This window comes from Stylophora pistillata, chromosome 6 (genome assembly GCF_964205215.1).
Source record: "Stylophora pistillata chromosome 6, jaStyPist1.2, whole genome shotgun sequence".
NCBI classification, from domain to species: domain Eukaryota; kingdom Metazoa; phylum Cnidaria; class Anthozoa; order Scleractinia; family Pocilloporidae; genus Stylophora; species Stylophora pistillata.
The window spans coordinates 34,781,125-34,807,595 of NC_142524.1; the positions used below are offsets into that span (position 1 = coordinate 34,781,125).

The following is a 26,471-nucleotide window of genomic DNA, read 5'->3' on the forward strand; positions in this document are numbered from 1 at the left end:
CTGGGAACTCTATACGATTAGACCGCTGACTACTTGCATTGGGCTCCAACGCGCCCAGGCCTCCATCCCGTACAGGAGAAGATTCGTGCGCTTTCGAACGAATGCCTTTTTCATGATCGCTACGAGGACAAACGTAGCCCAAATGGAAAATGCAATCTGTTGAAGGGCAGAAAAATGCCTCTGACACAACTTTGCAATAGGGTGTCAGTGGCCATGCAGGGAAGCGACGCCTTACAGACAAATTTTGTGTCCAGCTTGATGCAAGAAAACTTTTTTGATCTATGGACTTTATAATCTCGCTGTCTTACTTCGTGAAAGTTCAAAGGGTTGAGTGTGGGGCATTGGATTTTTAAGTTAGACAGCAGTTCAGCCATAGATGGTCATATTTTAAGGAGCTGCTTACACCAAGTACCTTATCCAGACTGATAGGCTACTGAAAAGGGCCTTTCGATTTGGGTATATTCAACACGAGTCATCGATTCGACAGGTTATTATAGACAGGGATGTAAGGCTCTGGAAAAGTATTATGGGTACTTCTTCGCATCCCCCGCAGGATCTTCTCCCCCCGCTTCAGAACAGGGCTTTACGTGGTAGGTCGCATCCTTACCAGATCCCACGTGTTAACACAGAGAAGTTTAAGAAATGCTTTTGTAAATAGATGTCTTCTTGATTCTAAATAGATTGTAATTAACACTTAGATAGTTTTATCTTATTTATGATGGATCTTCTAAGTTTTAACGTTCGTTTAAAACCTTGAATAAAGACTTTTATTATTATTATGTCGCAGAGAAATCAACTGAATGCTACATTCTAGTCATATTATTATTATCATTATCATTATTATTATTATTATAACTCTCAAAAAAGAAACAACAACTTTGAGTTTAAATTTACAAGACATGTTTCGACATTCCGATGTCATCTTCAGTTGCAAATGAGCATTTAACTGTTGTACATTTGAATTTAAATTAAGGTACGTTACAAACTACGTGTCAGGGCTTACGTTACATTTGAATGTTAAAAACGCGAAAGATGTAAATAGCGCGCGCTTGACTAGATCAAAAAATAAATAGATAAATAAAAAAAAAATATATATATATATATATATAAAAAAAATAAATAAATGTAATAATGATAAAAATAAATTAAAAGACCAAGGAACAATATAATTAAAAGGAAAGAGACAACTCTAGATGTTTCAATTGTTGATTAAGGATAGGTTTTTCCCACTTAATATGCAATGCCTCTTTGATCTTAATTTGGTATTTTGAAGCGGCAGAATCTAAGATCGTGAAACATTCAGTATCACAAGAGTCAAAACAGGCCCTTGATGATTGCAGGTGCTTGTAAATATGCGAAGTTTTGTCCGACAAGAGGTGCTCACGAACTCGTGTACAAATGTGGCGAGTGGTCTCACCAATATAACTGACATTACAGCCAGCACATGAAAATTTATATATGACACGCGAACGTAGACCTAGCGGTACTGAATCTTTCACACTGAACATGTTTCTGAGTTTAAACGTACTGAAGACTAACTTAATATCTAAATCAGCTCTACAATAACGTTTGAGTAGTTGTCTTAACTTAGTCTGAGCGATGTTCGAAAACCGACCAATATAGGGAAGTTTATAATAGTGCGCAGAAGGTTTACTGGAGTTAGAAGAGGCGTTCTGCCCAGTAGGAGGATTCTTTTTCTTCGCTAGATACCTGTAAATGATCTTGTCTATGACCCAAGATGGAAAAAATGGGCCTGTCTTGACTCTTGTGATACTGAATGGGCCTGTCTTGAGTCTTGTGATACTGAATGTTTCACGATCTTAGATTCTGCCGCTTCAAAATACCAAATTAAGATCAAAGAGGCATTGCATATTAAGTGGGAAAAACCTATCTTTAATCAGCAATTGAAACATCTAGAGTTGTCTCTTTCCTTTTAATTATGTTGTTCCTTGGTCTTTTAATTTATTTTTATCATTATTACATTTATTTTTTTTTTATATATATTTTTTTATCATTTTTTTTTTATTTATTTATTTATTTTTTGATCTAGTCAAGCGCGCGCTATTTACATCTTTCGCGTTTTTAACATTCAAATGTAACGTAAGCCCTGACACGTAGTTTGTAACGTACCTTAATTTAAATTCAAATGTACAACAGTTAAATGCTCATTTGCAACTGAAGATGACATGAGAATGTCGAAACATGTCTTGTAAATTTAAACTCAAAGTTGTTTCTTTTTTGAGAGTTATTGTCACTCTGCTGTCTTTACGTCCTATTATTATTATGAATGACATAGGCATTGACAAAAAGCAGCAACTTTACATAATCAAGAAAATGATGAATATAGCTATTAGAGCAACATATTACGTCTTTTGTTGTAGAAATAGGAATTGGGACAACCCAGATTTGATGCAATTTTGATTTTTTTGTGTGTGTTGAATAAGCCAATCTCGAGCAGCATTTGTAAATTGCCTATACGTAGTGAGATTTACAATTGTACATTTAAAAACACAAATAAAGTTTCCATTATTATTATGAAGGGCAGAGCTACATATACAACTGCAAGAATGGCCACAGTTTGAAGTGGGCAAGCTCATCAATACTTCTCAAAAAATTCACCACGAATCTCAGATGAGACAACCTCAGCTGCTGAAAATTTTAGCTCTGCCGTCCTCGCACAGCACAGTTATGTTGCTAAACATTTGTAAACAAAGTAATCATGTAAAACGACCAATCAGTAAGCAAAGGAAAATATCAGAGGACGCCAATAAGAACTAAGGACATGCACATCGTCTAAAGCGAGGGGCAAAAGAGCAAGCGACCGAGTTAGAATTGGCTGTAAACATCGGTTGGACTTGAAGAGTGACGTGAATTTTCCACTCGATCCAATTGCAGTGTGAAGCGAGGAAGACTACGGTAAGCCCGGATTACTTTTCAAACGCTATGGATCGTTGCTATATTCAACCTCGTAGCGCACAAACCAGACGAATGATGCTAATGTTTATTAAAATTGGTATTGACCAAAGAGACTCTTCCTCTCATGTCACGAATCTCTCATTTTTGCCGTCTCGCGAACGCTAAGTGGCAATGCCGTCAGACAATTTTCAGACCAGCCCGTGACACGGGCTGAAATGCGCAGAGAGCCTGAGGGGGGAGAGAGAGAGGGGGAGAGAGGGAGAGAGTGAGGCGAGAAAGCAGAGAAAAAGGAAAGTTTACTTCAGCGTTTTCGGTGCATCTTGGACAGAAAAGAGACATAAAACCTTGCTTTTGTTGATATTCTTTATCTTATGATAATTATATTCAATCATTATAAAAAACTTCATTCATTCTAGACAATGATTATTTCACGTTAAGATCTAACGTATCGTTGTGTTTGTTTTGTCCACGTAAAATTAATGTAATTTGTTTTTACTACATGGATAAACGATTGTAATGGACTTGTTAGCTTTAAGCGCTGTGTACTGATTTCCTGCCAATGATATTTTATTAAGCAACGACCCAGTATATGTGTGAAATGTAGCCTGATACTGTTCTGACTTAACGCGAAACAATAAATGTAACAAATTGTTTGAAATTCTCTTAAATTGAGCCGCCATCTTCTTTATCTCGAGGCTTGTAGGCTGACTGAAAGATGGTCAACGTGGACCACGGGACTGAGGCTACGCAAAACAGATCTCAAAGTTTACTGCCACAACTTGGTAGTAATATGTTTACACTGGGAAATACAGGTGTAGCAAGGATTGCAGGGTAACAGAGAGCGAAAACATCAATGATTCTATTCTTTATAAATGTTTTCTAATAATCCTTTTTTTGTAAAAAGGGATATTCCCACAGTTGATTGGTGCTATAGAGGTTTAGGACTTCGAACCATTCACTGATGAAGAACCGTTAATCGCTGGTAGTTTCACGATACTTTGTTTGGGTTTTGCTGTTGAGCTTTCCGCTGCTTGACCTGGTTTACTGACCTGAAAAACATTAAATGAACAACTCATAATACAAAATCTAAGCGCAATTACTTGAAACTTAAAAACATAATTTCAAGCTGGGGAGAAATTCCGTTTTCGGGCCGGGTAAAAAGTAACGAATCCACCTAACTAACATAGGTCCGCATAGCGTATCAATACTGAGCGATTGTATATATTCGGCGTGACCTGGTTATTAGATAACGCCTCATCCGAAGATATTCCATTCTCCGAACAATCCAAATTCGAACTATAATAGACGTCTTCTTATGGATTTGGTTTTAAGAATTTGCCAGATGAAATCTTTTAAGTGCACAAGGTTGTAATAAACATTCAGGTCGGCCTATTAAGTCTTGTTTAATCTCTTTGCCTCAAGGGATGGCCCTCCAGACAATTCGTTATACCTTCCTCTTTGTCTCGTTGGTACTCGTCACGGGAAATCTCTTCTTTTTCGATGTCATGATATCAACAATTCTTTGCAGCAGCTTGTGGTTTTGTTTGTCGATTACAGCCTGTCTTTGCTCTTCGGCCTGTAACGAAAGAGGACCAGAGAAAATAAACATTCATCAGTGATTGACGAAGAGAGTCAAAGAGTGCAGTCGCTTACGAGAATTCCTGGAATTAACCCCCCATATTTACTGTAAATATGAACTCTGTTTTAACGGTCTTTCTTTAGACTTCCAAAATATCTTGTTCAATTGTAATCCACACCAATTTAACACTGTGTTAAATTAGTATTGAGAAAAGTGACATGTGTGGGTATTCAAATTTTCATTGTCCAGTCTTGCTGGCGCTGACAAAGCCTCTGGCAATCAGGAGAAAAGGAAGAACTGACAAACAACCAAACAACCAAACAACCAATTAGAACTCAAAGTAAACACAAGCAAACTTCCTGAAGTGCGGTAAAACAAGTAACTAAAACGCGATATATGATAAGTTTGCAGCGAATTGTGATGATTACTTGAGAGTGTAGCGTGATTATTTTAGAACAATCACAGAGCAAAAGAGACAAATTAAAACCAATGTTGTCCCGAGTTATTTTTCAAATTCGATGGAAAATTGACAAAGTTCACCATAATCCGCCTGACTCTCATTTGCAATTGGGCCTCTTCGTCGTTAAACTGTAACGAGGTTTCTCCTTTTAACGTCGATTTCGTCTCTTTAAGCTGCAGGATAAAAAATACATTTTAAAATACATTAACTATGAAAAGACTGAATGAGGCTTTGACCGGTCAATGACATATGCAATTAACGTATTTAAGTTCCTTTTAGTGCTTGCCGACATGCGATAAGGTTTCTGTATGTGCTAAGCGCGCACACATTGCGTAAATCTGGAGATTCGAAATCTAACGTAGATTCCTTTGTTTTGAGAAATGACTCAAATATTTGGTAAGCACGTCAAGTAGAACTTGTACGAAAACAATTCCTTAACGATAATTTTCAAAGGTGAGACGTGTTTTCGAGCAGTAGGACTCCAAAAACATCTTATGGTAAACCACAATCACAACTGCATTAACAAAGTAAACAAAGTAAGGAAAGAATCACAAAAGCCAATTTGCAGATCCATGACCTACAGTAGTATTGTGTTAATATCTTAAATAAAGCTCTGTTCTTTTCTGAAGACAGACCCTCTCCTTGACTTTTCCAAAGTAGATAAAAACTCTTGACATTATAAGGTTTGCTTGTTGTTACTTAACACAAACACCGAAACATCTACACGAAATTACAACCTCTTTAGACTGTCATAATGCCGACAGAATTCCTTTACAAATCGTGTCTCTCTCAGATGAAAGATGAATTGAGTCAATTGAGTTAATGTACATACTCTCTGTCGGTGTTTTGCGTAAGTCATCTGCTGCCATTTCTTCTCCAAGATGTTCCCAGATTGTGCCATCCTTGTCACGTCCGTTGGCAACTGGATTGACAATGCTCGCGAAGTTGTAATTATTTCCTGAAATTGATCCTAAAAGCACGGAAATACCTCTGCCGATAAACTTCTCGCTTTGTTTAGCACCCAAACGCGATATGAACAGTAACATCTGTCCTCAACATGGCTGCGGATGGAAAACTTGTGTAGCTGTATCACCTTTCGTAATTTAATTAGTAAAAAACCCAAATAAGTTTAAACAATCTTCAGACAATACCATAGTCCTCGCTAATCCATTTAGGGGCCGACCATTTAACTTTTGAGGGGGGGGGGTGGGTCATTCTGGTCATCAAAAAATTTTTTTTCTAGCAATCTGCTGTGCAGGATATTTTTTTCCGATTTTTTTGGTACATTTTTCCTGTTACATTTGGGCTGCATGTAATTTTTTTCTTCCAACAAGCGCTTGCAGGAAATTTTTTTTCAAATCATCCACCCCCCCCCCCTCAAAAGTTAAATGGTCGGCCCCTTAATCGATTGTATCTGTAGAAACCGGAGCATTTCATAAATAAACTTCACAAATCTACATTGTCATTCAAATATTGGAGTTTGTAAGAAGTAATGCCAGAAAACTATGCTGCACACTTCCGGCACTTTGAGAAGCAATATATAAATGATTGACTTGTCCACATGAATTAGGTTCTGTTTATTCCTAAAATTTACACAATATTTATGGTTGGATATTTATTATAGTAAACAAAGGGATTTGAAAAGAGAAGTATCCGTCTAAAGTAGTATTGAATCAGTGAGTATTTTCATAGACTGACAATTGATAAACAGCAAATGTACACTTTCAGGAAACGAAAGAAGACTCACAGGAAGCGCACAAGACTCGCATAAAAAATCGGCGCCAAATATTGTTTATCCATGAATGTTAGAGAGTATCATGTTTCCAACAATATCCGTGTCGTTCCCGCGGAAATTCCTCACACTTCCTAGAAATTGCAGCATACTCTTGACATATATGTGCACGATCCTTCGCAGTAAAGCACTATTTAAGCAATAGGGAAAATCAGACCTGAAAAAAATTATTCGAAAAAATTATACTCCTGACAATTGGCAACTGTTTCCGTCATCAGTTCTTATAACGCCTGACCAAAGACGACAACCTTCATTAATTTTTTTTTTTTTCAGTGGCAGGTGTGCAAAGCGTCTATCAATATGCAGACATAACTAAAGGACGCGCTCAGACCTAAATCTAGCGCCCACACTTGAGCAGTTTTTTCGAAATCTTAGAAATGATATCATTTGAGTTCAGAACTGGTTTTGTTGTGCACCAATATTTTTTTTGTCCTCAGTAAACTCTGAGCACTTTTAAATCGGATGATCCCTTTGCTTGTCTGGGAGATGGACTCAATCAAACAGGCCAAATACATCTGAAAGTGGAGTATGGAGAAAATGGAGGCAGTAATTTCCCTAGATATTGGAAAATCAAGGTCTGCCATAGAAACCACACGGACATTTTGAAGGCCTCCCATTCCTCAGTGAAGCCATTCCCTGTCGAGCTCCATCCCCACCCCACCCCCCCCTTCACCCCCCTCTCCCCCACACTCAAATCTAGATGGTCATAAACGAGACCTTCAGGGACAACGTTCCACATCTTCTAATTTGAGAAAAATTTTTGTGATTCCTCGAATCAATCATTTCTTACCAAAAATTTGATTACATTTTACTTTTTTGCAAACCCAGAAGATATAGAAAATCAAGCGAACATGTCTTTAAATAAACCACTTTTCTAGAAAATTAGAAACTAAAGTTATTATGTCTAAAGATAAAGACAAAAACCGGAAATGCACGAGTTTAGAAACCCACTAAATAAAAATTCAGGAACCACCAACAATTAAGGGTTTTCCGTAGTTCGCTGGACTAATGAATAGCACACTTTTCTTACCGTTACGAAGGAAAAAGCGCTAATAAAAATGATTCCTTCTCGATAATCCCTTCTCAAAAAAATTGCTTTTCCTCAAAATATGAAAACAGGCATTGTTTGTTTGTTTAATGTTCATTTAAGTAGATTCGTGTTTGCCGGACTCTCTGACTCACCTACTGGTGTATTTGATTTACCAAGTTGATATAATACCTTCGATTGTTGGTGTTCGTTTTGAGTCTCGTAAAGTAAAGTTAAACATTGTTCACCTGTTATGTGGTGATCACATTGTTTCTTCCATTAACTCAACAATGGTATCGGATGTTTTGAATAACTGTCATTAAGGAAGACATTAACGAGTTCGAACCAGCCATTCAATCAACTGCGTCATGGCCACGCCATAAGTAAATCCAAGGCAAGGAAAACCTTGTCCCATAATCACTCCAACTCAAAATGAGAGCTGTATTTGCTAAGACCTTTTCCCCGCTCTTCGCACTCTTGCTGGTAACGTCCTCTGTTTTGGCTAAAAGTTTGCATAGCAGTCGAAACAAAGGTAAGATAACATTTCCCTCACTTTGTCACGAGTGTCATGGAGGTGTGACACTTATAAATATAAGAAAGTCTATATTTTTGTTGAAAAGCTATTTTCGTGAGACATATAAATCTAGTGGGCCTTGTTACACACGCTTTGGTTGGTCAAAGAACCATCGTGTTTCATAGTGATGGAAAAACCCATAGCTGTATCAAATGGCCACTGAACCACATCAAGTGCCGACCTAGCAACCAATTTGGGGCGTTGAGAGAACGCAAGCAATGTTTATAATTATACTATGTTATACACAACAACACTAAAGGATCCTAAAGCATCGTTGAGAATTAAATGCAGTATACAGTTATTTGTATCGTTCTTGCTTATTAATTAGATGATTGCCGTTCTCTGAGAATAAAGAATAAGACAGGAAAACACGTCAAGAAATGTTATCCTGGGTACCCGCGAAAACCAGTCTCATATTTGCCTTACCGAAATTGCTACCGAAGATTCTTCGCAGGCAAGAAACCACCGGAAGGTTTCCGACGAAGTAATTCTCACAATTCCAATATTAGATATATCTGTCAGAAGCCAAATGGAAGACACGAGAGTCGATATGGAACAATGTTTGACGAAAGTTTGGGACTGGCGGTATTTTCAGCTTACACCTTAACAGCCAATGATGTTGCTTTCCAAGACCGAGAGCGCCCAGCTTCGTGGGCTAGAACACCAGGTATTTGCTTAAAATCGTCAACTAAAATTACTCTTCTTTTTCAGAAATCCTCAAAATGTTAGGATCTACCGCAAAATCAGAAGAGGCTTAGGTTCTCATCCTTTCAATTCATTTCCTTGCTTTCATGCACGCATTTCTTGATGGAAACTAAAAAACAAATAACGAAATGGTCCTCGCAACGCTAGTCTACCTTTCTTGTTTGTTGGGAAGAGCAAGCAACAATGAAGGCTGAAGGTCGAATTGTCCCGAGAAATTCCGGTTTTTTTCTTTCTTGTCTCACGCTCGTCACAAATATTTAACTTCTTCTTTTATCCTCACAAAAAATAGGTATTAAAAATCAGGGAAGTGATGCAATATACCCAAGCTTACCATACATTCGAGGTCAGTTAGTCCCCGCACTTACCTTATCGAGCACTGGAAAAGATAACGAGGGATGGCTTTCGACTTTCACCTACACAAACGCTGTTCCACAACGGCCAGATTTTAACATGGGAGAGTGGTTTGAGTTTGAAAACAAGATTCGATCTTATGCAAGAAATGACTGCATCGCAAATGGTGGCAAGCTGTACCTTTTAACTGGTACGTCATTCGTTCATTCCGAACCTGATTGGCCGATTTGGCCAAGAGATCCCAAGAGACAACCATGGTTGGCTAATATTAAAAACAATTATCTTATTCCTAATGATCCTCCGATAGCTATTCCGGTATCTTTATGGACGGCTGGATGTTGTATTGACTTGAAAAATGGAGACGTGAAGGGGAATTTTGCAGTGATTGGAAATAACGAAGAAGATTCTCAATTGATGCACACGAGGCAAATTTCGGTGGACCAATTGCAGAGTATCCTCAAACAAGACGAAAAAGTGAATGAGAATTCAAACAGAGTAACGCTCTTCCCAGCCACACGGGGTTGCTCGAAGGAGTCCAAACAAATCACTTTACCATTGTTTTGAAGGACTACAATAGGTTTGGGTATGGGAGGGGTGGGAAGGGATATGCATCTCCCAGTCCTCACTGAGGAGAAACGTTTCATTTATTGCGCTTGACTATTACCAGTCCCACAAGGGGAAATAGTTTCCCAATATCGGACCTGGGTGACTCGGAATAAAATTTAATTTTAAACAAGTGCAAACGTTTTGAATATAGATACTGTGTCGTTGTAGGTTACATTACTCAAAGGAGATACGATAGGACAAAGTTGAAAGGGGAGAAATGATAAGTCAAAGACCACTGCAAGGCTGATATAACGTTATATATTTTCGAAAACTTTCCAATGAAAAGTAAAATATAACCTCTTCTATGACGCTAAATTTAAATAATGAAAGTATGGAATTTAGACTACAACTACATGTTACAATTGTAATGACTGCGATGATTTATACGAAGTGTACGAAGCTTTAGCTTTGTCTGTGCATGAACAATACAAGATCCTTGAAAAATTCAGGGTTACTAAATATAGAAAGTGCATGTGTGGATAAATACAATTCTTTCAATTGTGAGGTAAAAACTATTAAATAAATTTCGCGTTTCCTTTACTTGATGTGCATTTTCTCAAAGTTTGTTGTGAGACCTCATTTCTAATTTGTTGATAAAAATGATTAATTTCCCTTTTCAGTCATTTATAAAAAACCATCACATCTTGGTTTTTTTAATATTTGGCACGAAACCGCTAATTTTGTAAGATTCTCAAATATGTGCAGAGGTTCAATTTGCCAAGACCCGTTTCTCAACTCAATTCAGTATGGCGTAAATCTACGACTATTTGTAACTGTTACTCAAGAGCAAACACTGGTTATATTCATTTTGCTGATATGCTAATCTCCGACAATCTGTAGCAAAAGTTTTTCGAGGTCTCCTTTTAGTTCGTTTTCTACTGCTGTCCTTAAACTCTTTCCTGTCTTCTTTTGATATTCTGTTTTGATTTCGGCAAGATCAACCTGCATAAACAAGTAAACAAAAAACTGAACAAACAAATAAGCGAATCTTCATTGCAGTAATTATCAGTATCCCAATGATGATAGCACTTAAGTAGAAACACCATGCACCTTTTTCCTTGTTCGCGCCAGTTCGAGAAAAAGTAAGCTTTGATAATAATAGTAAGCCAAGCCGCTTTTGGAAATGTCTAAGAGAATGAACCGGGAATAAACAGCTATAAATAAAAAAGAATTTAGATTTGGTTTAAAAGCCTGTCATAACACTCGGTTTGTTCGTATTTCTTCAAGTTTTATCTTAAAAGTGTTTTGGTTGCCAGAAAGAGTGCTCTCACTAGACCATATCTAGAACGTTTTGTTCTTTCAAGAAGTGATTAACATGTTTTGAGGTACTTACAGTTATATTAAGTTATCTAGAACAGGGGTGACAATAATAGAAAGTTAAATCAACCAGAAGGCCTTATCCTGATGAAAACGCCAAATTTCCTTCACTATCTTCAAAGAAATATATCCCAGGTGGATAAGACAATTAACAAATGGTAAACACCACAGCGTACACTATTTAACAAATGGTAAACACCACAGCGTACACTATTGAGTTATGGATGCACGCGGGAGGTTGCCAAGCACGAGAGAAGCGTAAGAGTCGCTCGAGGCGATAGCCGAGAGCGACTCTAGCTTCTTGAGTGTGTATAATTGTTACTTTCTGTTTTCACTAATGCTCTTGCATTGTATACGATGAGAATTGATAGTTTGAGTGAAGAAAGGAGATATAACAAAGCAAGAGACTGAAAATTCCAGTAGGAACTGGAAAGACCAGTAAACAAGAAACTGCTGATTATCGAATGAGTTTATCCTATACACTAACATTGTTTTATACTAACCTCCAAAAGTTTTGTGGCATCTTCATAAGCAAGATCTTCATCGACCTTTTCTGAAGTACTACGTTGTCCCTGTGAAAAGGTAAGTAATATTCAAGGTATTGATTTATAATGTACATTCTTGGTGATAGCTTATTCCTTTTCGGTGTCTTTTTCGTTTGGCCACAAAAGCAAAACACTCTCAGCACACGAAGAAAACAATATAAAGGTGAAAAGTGAAATGAAGTAGAAAAAATAAGGTAGATATCAAAGAAAAAGAAAGGTGAAATACAGAGGGAACGTTAAGCAAGCAATATCGACAGCTATGATGTATTTTCAGTAAAGAGAAGAACGCATCTTACCTCCACTAATTTTATTAGAGTGGATTGAAGATCCCCACTAGTTTCACTTTTGATTTCCTCCACAAGTTTCTTTCCATGAACTGTTGAAAGGAAAATATGTGATTTTTTTTGTCATGTAGTCATTAAAGAACATTACCTTCTGCAGAAGGGTTTCAAAATAAGAGGACAAAAACAAACATAGCTACCTTCTTTAAAAGTGGATTTGATCTCTTGGATTTCCTGTAAGAAGTAAAGCCGGCAAATTAGGTTTAAGGCAAGAACTGAAAATACCTGATCTGGATGGACATGTTAGGTCTTTATTAAGCACAAAATGTAGAGAAATCCAAGCGCGCATTTTCATGTGGAAAGCGTAGCTATTTGCGCTTACACAACACGAAGGATTAAGAGCATTTACCTTTACGTTACATTTGAATGTTAAAAACGCGAAAGATGTAAATAGCGCGCGCTTGACTAGATCAAAAAATAAATAGATAAATAAAAAAAAATTATATATATATATATATATAAAAAAAATAAATAAATGTAATAATGATAAAAATAAATTAAAAGACCAAGGAACAATATAATTAAAAGGAAAGAGACAACTCTAGATGTTTCAATTGTTGATTAAGGATAGGTTTTTCCCACTTAATATGCAATGCCTCTTTGATCTTAATTTGGTATTTTGAAGCGGCAGAATCTAAGATCGTGAAACATTCAGTATCACAAGAGTCAAAACAGGCCCTTGATGATTGCAGGTGCTTGTAAATATGCGAAGTTTTGTCCGACAAGAGGTGCTCACGAACTCGTGTACAAATGTGGCGAGTGGTCTCACCAATATAACTGACATTACAGCCAGCACATGAAAATTTATATATGACACGCGAACGTAGACCTAGCGGTACTGAATCTTTCACACTGAACATGTTTCTGAGTTTAAACGTACTGAAGACTAACTTAATATCTAAATCAGCTCTACAATAACGTTTGAGTAGTTGTCTTAACTTAGTCTGAGCGATGTTCGAAAACCGACCAATATAGGGAAGTTTATAATAGTGCGCAGAAGGTTTACTGGAGTTAGAAGAGGCGTTCTGCCCAGTAGGAGGATTCTTTTTCTTCGCTAGATACCTGTAAATGATCTTGTCTATGACCCAAGATGGAAAAAATGGGCCTGTCTTGACTCTTGTGATACTGAATGGGCCTGTCTTGAGTCTTGTGATACTGAATGTTTCACGATCTTAGATTCTGCCGCTTCAAAATACCAAATTAAGATCAAAGAGGCATTGCATATTAAGTGGGAAAAACCTATCTTTAATCAGCAATTGAAACATCTAGAGTTGTCTCTTTCCTTTTAATTATGTTGTTCCTTGGTCTTTTAATTTATTTTTATCATTATTACATTTATTTTTTTTTTTTTTATATATTTTTTTTATCATTTTTTTTTATTTATCTATTTATTTTTTGATCTAGTCAAGCGCGCGCTATTTACATCTTTCGCGTTTTTAACATTCAAATGTAACGTAAGCCCTGACACGTAGTTTGTAACGTACCTTAATTTAAATTCAAATGTACAACAGTTAAATGCTCATTTGCAACTGAAGATGACATGAGAATGTCGAAACATGTCTTGTAAATTTAAACTCAAAGTTGTTGTTTCTTTTTTGAGAGTTATTGTCACTCTGCTGTCTTTACGTCCTATTATTATTATGAATGACATAGGCATTGACAAAAAGCAGCAACTTTACATAATCAAGAAAATGATGAATATAGCTATTAGAGCAACATATTACGTCTTTTGTTGTAGAAATAGGAATTGGGACAACCCAGATTTGATGCAATTTTGATTTTTTTGTGTGTGTTGAATAAGCCAATCTCGAGCAGCATTTGTAAATTGCCTATACGTAGTGAGATTTACAAATGTACATTTAAAAACACAAATAAAGTTTCCATTATTATTATGAAGGGCAGAGCTACATATACAACTGCAAGAATGGCCACAGTTTGAAGTGGGCAAGCTCATCAATACTTCTCAAAAAATTCACCACGAATCTCAGATGAGACAACCTCAGCTGCTGAAAATTTTAGCTCTGCCGTCCTCGCACAGCACAGTTATGTTGCTAAACATTTGTAAACAAAGTAATCATGTAAAACGACCAATCAGTAAGCAAAGGAAAATATCAGAGGACGCCAATAAGAACTAAGGACATGCACATCGTCTAAAGCGAGGGGCAAAAGAGCAAGCGACCGAGTTAGAATTGGCTGTAAACATCGGTTGGACTTGAAGAGTGACGTGAATTTTCCACTCGATCCAATTGCAGTGTGAAGCGAGGAAGACTACGGTAAGCCCGGATTACTTTTCAAACGCTATGGATCGTTGCTATATTCAACCTCGTAGCGCACAAACCAGACGAATGATGCTAATGTTTATTAAAATTGGTATTGACCAAAGAGACTCTTCCTCTCATGTCACGAATCTCTCATTTTTGCCGTCTCGCGAACGCTAAGTGGCAATGCCGTCAGACAATTTTCAGACCAGCCCGTGACACGGGCTGAAATGCGCAGAGAGCCTGAGGGGGGAGAGAGAGAGGGGGAGAGAGGGAGAGAGTGAGGGGAGAAAGCAGAGAAAAAGGAAAGTTCACTTCAGCGTTTTCGGTGCATCTTGGACAGAAAAGAGACATAAAACCTTGCTTTTGTTGATATTCTTTATCTTATGATAATTATATTCAATCATTATGAAAAACTTCATTCATTCTAGACAATGATTATTTCACGTTAAGATCTAACGTATCGTTGTGTTTGTTTTGTCCACGTAAAATTAATGTAATTTGTTTTTACTACATGGATAAACGATTGTAATGGACTTGTTAGCTTTAAGCGCTGTGTACTGATTTCCTGCCAATGATATTTTATTAAGCAACGACCCAGTATATGTGTGAAATGTAGCCTGATACTGTTCTGACTTAACGCGAAACAATAAATGTAACAAATTGTTTGAAATTCTCTTAAATTGAGCCGCCATCTTCTTTATCTCGAGGCTTGTAGGCTGACTGAAAGATGGTCAACGTGGATCACGGGACTGAGGCTACGCAAAACAGATCTCAAAGTTTACTACCACAACTTGGTAGTAAAATGTTTACACTGGGAGATACAGGTGTGGCAAGGATTTCAGGGTAACAGAAAGCGAAAACATCAATGATTCTATTCTTTATAAATGTTTTCTAATAATCCTTTTTTTGTAAAAAGGGATATTCCCACAGTTGATTGGTGCTATAGAGGTTTAGGGCTTCGAACCATTCACTGATGAAGAACCGTTAATCGCTGGTAGTTTCACGATACTTTGTTTGGGTTTTGCTGTTGAGCTTTCCGCTGCTTGACCTGGTTTACTGACCTGAAAAACATTAAATGAACAACTCATAATACAAAATCTAAGCGCAACTACTTGAAACTTAAAAACACAATTTCAAGCTGGGGAGAAATTCCGTTTTCGGGCCGGGTAAAAAGTAACGAATCCACCTAACTAACATAGGTCCGCATAGCGTATCAATACTGAGCGATTGTATATATTCGGCGTGACCTGGTTATTAGATAACGCCTCATCCGAAGATATTCCATTCTCCGAACAATCCAAATTCGAACTATAATAGACGTCTTCTTATGGATTTGGTTTTAAGAATTTGCCAGATGAAATCTTTTAAGTGCACAAGGTTGTAATAAACATTCAGGTCGGCCTATTAAGTCTTGTTTAATCTCTTTGCCTCAAGGGATGACCCTCCAGACAATTCGTTATACCTTCCTCTTTGTCTCGTTGGTACTCGTCACGGGAAATCTCTTCTTTTTCGATGTCATGATATCAACAATTCTTTGCAGCAGCTTGTGGTTTTGTTTGTCGATTACAGCCTGTCTTTGCTCTTCGGCCTGTAACGAAAGAGGACCAGAGAAAATAAACATTCATCAGTGATTGACGAAGAGAGTCAAAGAGTGCAGTCGCTTACGAGAATTCCTGGAATTAACCCCCCATATTTACTGTAAATATGAACTCTGTTTAACGGTCTTTCTTTAGACTTCCAAAATATCTTGTTCAATTGTAATCCACACCACTTTAACACTGTGTTAAATTAGTATTGAGAAAAGTGACATGTGTGGGTATTCAAATTTTCATTGTCCAGTCTTGCTGGCGCTGACAAAGCCTCTGGCAATCAGGAGAAAAGGAAGAACTGACAAACAACCAAACAACCAATTAGAACTCAAAGTAAACACAGGCAAACTTCCTGAAGTGCGGTAAAACAAGTAACTAAAACGCGATATATGATAAGTTTGCAGCGAATTGTGATGATTACTTGAGAGTGTAGCGTGATTATTTTAGAACAATCACAGAGCAAAAGAGACAAATTAAAACCAATGTTGTCCCGAGTTATTTTTCAAATTCGATGGAAAATTGACAAAGTTCACCATAATCCGCCTGACTCTCATTTGCAATTGGGCCTCTTCGTCGTTAAACTGTAACGAGGTTTCTCCTTTTAACGTCGATTTCGTCTCTTTAAGCTGCAGGATAAAAAATACATTTTAAAATACATTAACTATGAAAAGACTGAATGAGGCTTTGACCGGTCAATGACATATGCAATTAACGTATTTAAGTTCCTTTTAGTGCTTGCCGACATGCGATAAGGTTTCTGTATGTGCTAAGCGCGCACACATTGCGTAAATCTGGAGGTTCGAAATCTAACGTAGATTCCTTTGTTTTGAGAAATGACTCAAATATTTGGTAAGCACGTCAAGTAGAACTTGTACGAAAACAATTCCTTAACGATAATTTTCAAAGGTGAGACGTGTTTTCGAGCAGTAGGACTCCAAAAACATCTTATGGTAAACCACAATCACAACTGCATTAACAAAGTAAACAAAGTAAGGAAAGAATCACAAAAGCCAATTTGCAGATCCATGACCTACAGTAGTATTGTGTTAATATCTTAAATAAAGCTCTGTTCTTTTCTGAAGACAGACCCTCTCCTTGACTTTTCCAAAGTAGATAAAAACTCTTGACATTATAAGGTTTGCTTGTTGTTACTTAACACAAACACCGAAACATCTACACGAAATTACAACCTCTTTAGACTGTCATAATGCCGACAGAATTCCTTTACAAATCGTGTCTCTCTCAGATGAAAGATGAATTGAGTCAATTGAGTTAATGTACATACTCTCTGTCGGTGTTTTGCGTAAGTCATCTGCTGCCATTTCTTCTCCAAGATGTTCCCAGATTGTGCCATCCTTGTCACGTCCGTTGGCAACTGGATTGACAATGCTCGCGAAGTTGTAATTATTTCCTGAAATTGATCCTAAAAGCACGGAAATACCTCTGCCGATAAACTTCTCGCTTTGTTTAGCACCCAAACGCGATATGAACAGTAACGTCTGTCCTCAACATGGCTGCGGATGGAAAACTTGTGTAGCTGTATCACCTTTCGTAATTTAATTAGTGAAAAACCCAAATAAGTTTAAACAATCTTCAGACAATACCATAGTCCTCGCTAATCCATTTAGGGGCCGACCATTTAACTTTTGAGGGGGGGGGTGGGTCATTCTGGTCATCAAGAAATTTTTTTTCTAGCAATCTGCTGTGCAGGATATTTTTTTCCGATTTTTTTGGTACATTTTTCCTGTTACATTTGGGCTGCATGCAATTTTTTTCTTTCAACAAGCGCTTGCAGGAAATTTTTTTTCAAAATCACCCACCCCCCCCCCTCAAAAGTTAAATGGTCGGCCCCTTAATCGATTGTATCTGTAGAAACCGGAGCATTTCATAAATAAACTTCACAAATCTACATTGTCATTCAAATATTGGAGTTTGTAATAAGTAATGCCAGAAAACTATGCTGCACACTTCCGGCACTTTGAGAAGCAATATATAAATGATTGACTTGTCCACATGAATTAGGTTCTGTTTATTCCTAAAATTTACACAATATTTATGGTTGGATATTTATTATAGTAAACAAAGGGATTTGAAAAGAGAAATATCCGTCTAAAGTAGTATTGAATCAGTAAGTATTTTCATAGACTGACAATTGGTAAAAGACAAATGTACACTTTCAGGAAACGAAAGAAGACTCACAGGAAGCGCACGAGACTCGCATAAAAAATCGGCGCCAAATATTGTTTATCCATGCATTATAGAATGTTAGAGAGTATCATGTTTCCAACAATATCCGTGTCGTTCCCGCGGAAATTCCTCCCACTCCCTAGAAATTGCAGCATACTCCTGACAATTGTCAACTGTCTCCGTCATCAGTTCTTCTAACGATTGACCAAAGACAACAACCTTCATTAATTTTTTTTTTTTCAGTGGCAGGTGTGCAAAGCGTCTATCAATATGCAGACATAACTAAAGGACGCGCTCAGACCTAAATCTAGCGCCCATACTTGAGCAGTTTTTGCGAAATCTTAGAAATGGTATCATTTGAGTTCAGAACTGGTTTTGTTGTGCACCAATATTTTTTTTTGTCCTCAGTAAACTCTGAGCACTTTTAAATCGGATGATCCCTTTGCTTGTCTGGGAGATGGGCTCAATCGAACAGGCCAAATACATTTGAAAGTGGAGTATGGAGAAAATGGAGGCAGTAATTTCCTTAGATATTGGAAAATCAAGGTCTGCCATAGAAACCACACGGACATTTTGAAGGCCTCCCATTCCTCAGTGAAGCCATTCCTTGTCGAGCTCCACCCCCACCTCACCCCCCCTTCACCCCCCTCACCCCCACACTCAAATCTAGATGGTCATAAACGAGACCTTTGACAACGTTCCACAACTTCTAATTTGAGAAAAATTTTTGTGTTTCCTCGAATCAATCATTTCTTACCAAAAATTTGATTACATTTTACTTTTTTGCAAACCCAGAAGATATAGAAAATCAAGCGAACATGTCTTTAAATAAACCATTTTTCTAGAAAATTAGAAACTAAAGTTATTATGTCTAAAGATAAAGACAAAAACCGGAAATGCACGAGTTTAGAAACCCACTAAATAAAAATTCAGGAACCACCAACAATTAAGGGTTTTCCGTAGTTCGCTGGACTAATGAATAGCACACTTTTCTTACCGTTACGAAGGAAAAAGCGCTAATAAAAATGATTTCTTCTCGATAATCCCTTCTCAAAAAAATTGCTTTTCCTCAAAATATGAAAACAGGCATTTACGTATATAAGAACGATCCTTCGCAGTAAAGCACTATTTGAGCAATAGTGGAAATCAGACCTGAAAAAAATTTCAGGCCTGTACGGGATTCGAACCACTGACCTCTGCGATACTAGTGCAGCGCTCTACCAATTGAGCTAGTGCTTTACTGCGAAGGATCGTTCTTATATACGTCTCATAACCGCAGTTCACTCATATGTTTCATATGTTTGTTGTTGTTCGAAAACAGGCATTGTTTGTTTGTTTAATGTTCATTTAAGTAGATTCGTGTTTGACCGTGACTCTCTGACTCACCTACTGGTGTATTTGATCTACCAAGCTGATATAATACCTTCGATTGTTGGTGTTCGTTTTGAGTCTCGTAAAGTAAAGTCAAACATTGTTCACCTGTTATGTGGTGATCACATTGTTTCTTCCATTAACTCAACAATGGCATCGGATGTTTTGAATAACTGTCATTAAGGAAGACATTAACGAGTTCGAACCAGCCATTCGATCAACTGCGTCATGGCCACGCCATAAGTAAATCCAAGGCAAGGAAAACCTTGTCCCATAATCACTCCAACTCAAAATGAGAGCTGTATTTGCTAAGACCTTTTCCCCGCTCTTCGCACTCTTGCTGGTAACGTCCTCTGTTTTGGCTAAGAGTTTGCATAGCCGTCGAAACAAAGGTAAGATAACATTTCCCTCACTTTGTCACGAGTGTCATGGAGGTGTGACACATAAATATAAGAAAGTCTATATTTTTGTTGAAAAGCTATTTTCGTGAGACATATAAATCTAGTGGGCCTTGTTACACACGCTTTGGTTGGTCAAAGAACCATCGTGTTTCATAGTGATGGAAAAACCCATAGCTGTATCAAATGGCCACTGAACCACATCAAGTGCCGACCTAGCAACCAATTTGGGGCGTTGAGAGAACGCAAGCAATGTTTATAATTATACTATGTTATAAACAACAACACTAAAGGATCCTAAAGCATCGTTGAGAATTAAATGCAGTATACAGTTATTTGTATCGTTCTTGCTTATTAATTAGATGATTGCCGTTCTCTGAGAATAAAGAATAAGACAGGAAAACACGTCAAGAAATGTTATCCTGGGTACCCGCGAAAACCAGTCTCATATTTGCCTTACCGAAATTGCTACCGAAGATTCTTCGCAGGCAAGAAACCACCGGAAGGTTTCCGACGAAGTAATTCTCACAATTCCAATATTAGATATATCTGTCAGAAGCCAAATGGAAGACACGAGAGTCGATATGGAACAATGTTTGACGAAAGTTTGGGACTGGCGGTATTTTCAGCTTACACCTTAACAGCCAATGATGTTGCTTTCCAAGACCGAGAGCGCCCAGCTTCGTGGGCTAGAACACCAGGTATTTGCTTAAAATCGTCAACTAAAATTACTCTTCTTTTTCAGAAATCCTCAAAATGTTAGGATCTACCGCAAAATCAGAAGAGGCTTAGGTTCTCATCCTTTTAATTCATTTCCTTGCTTTCATGCACGCATTTCTTGATGGAAACTAAAAAACAAATAACGAAATGGTCCTCGCAACGCTAGTCTACCTTTCTTGTTCGTTGGGAAGAGCAAGCAACAATGAATGCTGAAGGTCGAATTGTCCCGAGAAATTCCGGTTTTTTTCTTTCTTGTCTCACGCTCGTCACAAATATTTAACTTCTTCTTTTATCCTCACAAAAAATAGGTATTAAAAATCAGGGAAGTGATGCAATATACCCAAGCTTACCATACATTCGAGGTCAGTTAGTCCCCGCACTTACCTTATCGAGCACTGGAAAAGATAACGAGGGATGGCTTTCGACTTTCACCTACACAAACGCTGTTCCACAACGGCCAGATTTTAACATGGGAGAGTGGTTTGAGTTTGAAAACAAGATTCGATCTTATGCAAGAAATGACTGCATCGCAAATGGTGGCAAGCTGTACCTTTTAACTGGTACGTCATTCGTTCATTCCGAACCTGATTGGCCGATTTGGCCAAGAGATCCCAAGAGACAACCATGGTTGGCTAATATTAAAAACAATTATCTTATTCCTAATGATCCTCCGATAGCTATTCCGGTATCTTTATGGACGGCTGGATGTTGTATTGACTTGAAAAATGGAGACGTGAAGGGGAATTTTGCAGTGATTGGAAATAACGAAGAAGATTCTCAATTGATGCACACGAGGCAAATTTCGGTGGACCAATTGCAGAGTATCCTCAAACAAGACGAAAAAGTGAATGAGAATTCAAACAGAGTAACGCTCTTCCCAGCCACACGGGGTTGCTCGAAGGAGTCCAAACAAATCACTTTACCATTGTTTTGAAGGACTACAATAGGTTTGGGTATGGGAGGGGTGGGAAGGGATATGCATCTCCCAGTCCTCACTAAGGAGAAACGTTTCATTTATTGCGCTTGACTATTACCAGTCCCACAAGGGGAAATAGTTTCCCAATATCGGACCTGGGTGACTCGGAATAAAATTTGATTTTAAACAAGTGCAAACATTTTGAATATAGATACTGTGTCGTTGTAGGTTACATTACTCAAAGGAGATACGATAGGACAAAGTTGAAAGGGGAGAAATGATAAGTCAAAGACCACTGCAAGGCTAATATAACGTTATATATTTTCGAAAACTTTCCAATGAAAAGTAAAATATAACCTCTTCTATGACGCTAAATTTAAATAATGAAAGTATGGAATTTAGACTACAACTACATGTTACAATTGTAATGACAGCGATGATTTATACGAAGTGTACGAAGCTTTAGCTTTGTCTGTGCATGAACAATACAAGATCCTTGAAAAATTCAGGGTTACTAAATATAGAAAGTGCATGTGTGAATAAATACAATTCTTTCAATTGTGAGGTAAAAACTATTAAATAAATTTCGCGTTTCCTTTACTTGATGTGCATTTTCTCAAAGTTTGTTGTGAGACCTCATTTCTAATTTGTTGATAAAAATGATTAATTTCCCTTTTCAGTCATTTATAAAAAACCATCACATCTTGGTTTTTTTAATATTTGGCACGAAACCGCTAATTTTGTAAGATTCTCAAATATGTGCAGAGGTTCAATTTGCCAAGACCCGTTTCTCAACTCAATTCAGTATGGCGTAAATCTACGACTATTTGTAACTGTTACTCAAGAGCAAACACTGGTTATATTCATTTTGCTGATATGCTAATCTCCGACAATCTGTAGCAAAAGTTTTTCGAGGTCTCCTTTTAGTTCGTTTTCTACTGCTGTCCTTAAACTCTTTCCTGTCTTCTTTTGATATTCTGTTTTGATTTCGGCAAGATCAACCTGCATAAACAAGTAAACAAAAAAATGAACAGACAAATAAGCGAATCTTCATTGCAATAATTATCAGTATCCTAATGATGATAGCACTTAAGTAGAAACACCATGCACCTTTTTCCTTGTTCGCGCTAGTTCGAGAAAAAGTAAGCTTTGATAATAACAGTAAGCCAAGCCGCTTTTGGAAATGTCTAAGAGAATGAACCGGGAATAAACAGCTATAAATAAAAAAGAATTTAGACTTGGTTTAAAAGCCTGTCATAACACTCGGTTTGTTCGTATTTCTTCAAGTTTTATCTTAAAAGTGTTTTGGTTGCCAGAAAGAGTGCTCTCACTAGACCATATCTAGAACGTTTTGTTCTTTCAAGAAGTGATTAACATGTTTTGAGGTACTTACAGTTATATTAAGTTATCTAGAAAAGGGGTGACAATAATAGAAAGTTAAATCAACCAGAAGGCCTTATCCTGATGAAAACGCCAAATTTCCTTCACTATCTTCAAAGAAATATATCCCAGGTGGATAAGACAATTAACAAATGGTAAACACCACAGCGTACACTATTGAGTTATGGATGCACGCGGGAGGTTGCTAAGCACGAAAGAAGCGTAAGAGTCGCTCGAGGCGATAGCCGAGAGCGACTCTAGCTTGTTGAGTGCTTAGCAAACCTCCCAAGTGCATCCATAACTCAATAGTGTACGCTGTGGTGTTTACCATTTGTTTTATAACATAACATTAACACATTGTAGCTAAAGAGTTCCCTTTTATTTAACAAATCTTACGTGACCAGAAAAAACAAGCGCGCGCGGAAAAATAGTCTTTGCATTTGCTCACGTCAGCAGCGTACACCCATGGGCAAATGGGGGACGCTAAATTGACCAATCAGAGCGCGCGCTTTACTTTGGTTATGTTATAATTATAGTTTTCATAATAAATCACCTCTGATCTTGAGACCACAACACGAGTGACTGCTTTGCTGTCAGATCCTATGCCACTGATTGCTTTTTCCAACGTTTCAGCGAAAAATAGTGGAGGATTTCGAGTACACCGAACTAAGACGAACCAAGAGAAAAATAAAGTTCCGTAAGTGGTTTGAACACGGAAGTAACAGTTGATCATGTAGTTTGATCGTCGATCATCGTTCATCATTAATGTCATTGGTGACAGTGATTGACGTTTCGACGAGCTGAGCGGAAGTTATTATCAGTGAGAAATTAACTGTAGTGATGACTTCCGGTTTTCTTTTTTTTTTTTTTTTAATCGTCAGTCACAATAAATGACAACGTTCCCTTTCTGGATTACACTCAGCTGGAAGATGAGACTACATAATTAAGTGAAAATTAAACATTTTTTAGCTTGAATTCAAAGTGTAAAGATGATTAGAGTTCGCGTTAAGATGAACTTTTCTTTGTGAGGAAACCCCCCCCTTCATGTTTGTGCCTCTCAGTGAGAGGTACAGGCTTGGGGGGGGGGTGTTGTCAACGTAAGAGTAGGGGGGTTTGGAGGTTAAGTAGAATCTTAAAGACATTCGAAATAAATCTATTTTGTTGTACCTATCGCTTCAACGGTATCGTGGAAATCTCCAGTGAGCTCAGAGTTCACAGAATCCATAATATCACACTTGGCAACCTGAAGGGTTGATGTCAAAGAAATGAAGATAAGTAAACAGCATCCCTTGGCTTATGAAAAGCTGCTGATGCCACAAAGTCTTCACATCCCAGCTGGTAACTAGTTGTAGTCTGTATCGACATTAGGCGGGAACTGTCAGCTGGAGACACGATACTGAGTTGTAGTACAGGGATAGCAATGAAGATTATCAAGAGCGTGTGATATCCGTGAGAGCAGAAAACAACTTCTTCAACTCTCCAATATGTCTTGAACGGGGAGGGGGGAGCCACCTTACCCCAGCATGACATATTTCCCGCGCTTGGAACGTGGTGCTCGCCTTAGTCCCCACCCTCGGTTCTCACGTTTTCCAGACCACCGCGTTGTCTGTATTGTTAATCGGGGCAGTATACCAAGGGGTGATTACATATGGAGTAACTGTTTGGCCTATCAACCTCTCGACGTAGGCATGTTTGGCTACCGGTTCATCGACACCTCAAACACTTCGTTGATTTTCAACTATTACGCCCATGTTTTTAATCCTTAAATGTATAGTAACATTATTTTAATGTTCTATTCATTCTCTAACGGATATAACGTAACTTCAGAACGCTCTATAAAAAGGAAGTACATTGTAGGGATTTTTTTCAAAAACTCACATGCTTGTACGCTTCAAATGTTGCTTGTAACTGCGTGGTACTTCTTGTTGTAAGAATATTAACAAACACAGATTCGTTTGTTCCCCACTTGTCTTCACCAGCCTAAAGGACATACACAAAATGTATTGAGAAAAAGCCTTTTAATCCAAGTTTACATTTTTATGGTGTATAATTGTTACTTTCTGTTTTCACTAATGCTCTTGCATTGTATACAATGAGAATTGATAGTTTGAGTGAAGAAAGGAGATATAACAAAGCAAGAGACTGAAAATTCCAGTAGGAACTGGAAAGACCAGTAAACAAGAAACTGCTGATTATCGAATGAGTTTATCCTATACACTAACATTGTTTTATACTAACCTCCAAAAGTTTTGTGGCATCTTCATAAGCAAGATCTTCATCGACCTTTTCTGAAGTACTACGTTGTCCCTGTGAAAAGGTAAGTAATATTCAAGGTATTGATTTATAATGTACATTCTTGGTGATAGCTTATTCCTTTTCGGTGTCTTTTTCGTTTGGCCACAAAAGCAAAACACTCTCAGCACACGAAGAAAACAATATAAAGGTGAAAAGTGAAATGAAGTAGAAAAAATAAGGTAGATATCAAAGAAAAAGAAAGGTGAAATACAGAGGGAACGTTAAGCAAGCAAAATCGACAGCTCTGATGTATTTTCAGTAAAGAGAAGAACGCATCTTACCTCCACTAATTTTATTAGAGTGGATTGAAGATCCCCACTAGTTTCACTCTTGATTTCCTCCACAAGTTTCTTTCCATGAACTGTTGAAAGGAAAATATGTGATTTTTTTTTTGTCATGTAGTCATTAAAGAACATTACCTTCTGCAGAAGGGTTTCAAAGTAAGAGGACAAAAACAAACATAGCTACCTTCTTTAAAAGTGGATTTGATCTCTTGGATTTCCTGTAAGAAGTAAAGCCGGCAAATTAGGTTTAAGGCAAGAACTGAAAATACCTGATCTGGATGGACATGTTAGGTCTTTATTAAGCACAAAATGTAGAGAAATCCAAGCGCGCATTTTCATGTGGAAAGCGTAGCTATTTACGCTTACACAACACGAAGGATTAAAAGCATTTACCTCAGGGCTACGCGAGCATAAAATCTCAATGAGAACTGCCTCGTCTGTTCCCAGACCCTAAAAGTAGAAGAAAAAAGGTTTTGATTTAAAAGGTATAATTGGAAAAATCTGATCAAAATGGATGAATCCATATTAAAATATTTTTGCGTGTAACATGCATAACGTCCCAATAACTATGGAGACCATAATTCTGGGTTTGCTTACCGACATGGCGTCATGTAGCGAGTTAGCGTCAAATAATTTTGGTGGCGACATTAAAGCGACTATGGCATCCTCAAACTTTCCTCCAAGCTCTGATTTCAAATCATCAACAAGGTTCTGTAAAGAGTTATAATTACAAAAAGAAAAGGTAAGAGGACGTTGGACATAAGGGAATTTCAAACTTATACAAAATTTCAAACTTTCTGTAGTTCAATATATAAGTTTTTAAGATTTTCCATTTTCGGAGGTTTTATCATAAATCA

At 37.6% G+C, this 26,471-nt stretch overlaps 5 protein-coding genes and 1 long non-coding RNA gene across 12 annotated transcripts in view; 2 read left to right on the top strand and 4 right to left on the bottom strand.

Moving 5' to 3' along the window:
* Positions 1-3,265: 3,265 nt before the first annotated feature.
* On the bottom strand, positions 3,266-9,553 carry LOC111347242 (uncharacterized). Of its 2 annotated transcripts, XM_088762921.1 has the most exons (5): positions 9,419-9,553; positions 5,788-6,048; positions 5,036-5,128; positions 4,367-4,492; positions 3,266-3,965 (listed from the first exon to the last, which is right to left on the bottom strand). In XM_088762921.1, the coding sequence occupies exons 2-5, from the start codon at positions 5,854-5,856 to the stop codon at positions 3,855-3,857; spliced, it is 399 nt and encodes a 132-aa protein (XP_088619047.1). In that variant the 5' UTR covers positions 5,857-6,048; positions 9,419-9,553; the 3' UTR covers positions 3,266-3,854. The 2 variants fall into 2 exon arrangements, with proteins under 2 accessions (XP_088619047.1, XP_022810247.2); XM_022954512.2 differs by lacking the exon at positions 9,419-9,553 and having other exon boundaries at positions 5,788-6,122.
* Positions 8,142-10,550, top strand: LOC148729581 (uncharacterized). Its single transcript, XM_088762917.1, has 3 exons — positions 8,142-8,306; positions 8,677-9,015; positions 9,343-10,550. Exons 1-3 carry the CDS (start codon positions 8,207-8,209, stop codon positions 9,966-9,968), a joined length of 1,065 nt encoding a protein of 354 aa, XP_088619043.1. The 5' UTR covers positions 8,142-8,206; the 3' UTR covers positions 9,969-10,550.
* A 1,291-nt stretch (positions 10,551-11,841) lies between these two features.
* Positions 11,842-12,532, bottom strand: LOC148729582 (uncharacterized). Its single transcript, XR_016002393.1, has 3 exons — positions 12,354-12,532; positions 12,169-12,248; positions 11,842-11,899 (listed from the first exon to the last, which is right to left on the bottom strand). It is a non-coding gene; the product is annotated as an uncharacterized LOC148729582 (long non-coding RNA).
* A 2,855-nt stretch (positions 12,533-15,387) lies between these two features.
* On the bottom strand, positions 15,388-21,257 carry LOC148729583 (uncharacterized). The gene is made up of 5 exons (XM_088762920.1): positions 21,124-21,257; positions 17,349-17,609; positions 16,597-16,689; positions 15,937-16,062; positions 15,388-15,535 (listed from the first exon to the last, which is right to left on the bottom strand). The coding sequence occupies exons 2-5, from the start codon at positions 17,415-17,417 to the stop codon at positions 15,425-15,427; spliced, it is 399 nt and encodes a 132-aa protein (XP_088619046.1). The 5' UTR covers positions 17,418-17,609; positions 21,124-21,257; the 3' UTR covers positions 15,388-15,424.
* Positions 19,849-22,255, top strand: LOC111318965 (uncharacterized). The gene is made up of 3 exons (XM_022921814.2): positions 19,849-20,013; positions 20,382-20,720; positions 21,048-22,255. Exons 1-3 carry the CDS (start codon positions 19,914-19,916, stop codon positions 21,671-21,673), a joined length of 1,065 nt encoding a protein of 354 aa, XP_022777549.2. The 5' UTR covers positions 19,849-19,913; the 3' UTR covers positions 21,674-22,255.
* LOC111347232 (uncharacterized) overlaps positions 21,952-26,471 on the bottom strand; it is a 31,900-nt gene continuing 27,380 nt past the window's right edge. For all 6 annotated transcript variants that reach the window (XM_022954502.2, XM_088762888.1, XM_088762889.1 and 3 more), the window contains 9 exons: positions 26,212-26,325; positions 26,008-26,064; positions 25,799-25,832; positions 25,612-25,691; positions 25,274-25,342; positions 24,914-25,015; positions 24,203-24,278; positions 23,589-23,701; positions 21,952-22,657 (listed from right to left, as the gene is read on the bottom strand). In XM_022954502.2, the coding sequence (XP_022810237.2) occupies positions 22,535-22,657; positions 23,589-23,701; positions 24,203-24,278; positions 24,914-25,015; positions 25,274-25,342; positions 25,612-25,691; positions 25,799-25,832; positions 26,008-26,064; positions 26,212-26,325 (768 nt within the window). In that variant the 3' untranslated portion in view covers positions 21,952-22,534. The remainder of the gene's footprint in view (positions 22,658-23,588; positions 23,702-24,202; positions 24,279-24,913; positions 25,016-25,273; positions 25,343-25,611; positions 25,692-25,798; positions 25,833-26,007; positions 26,065-26,211; positions 26,326-26,471) is intronic.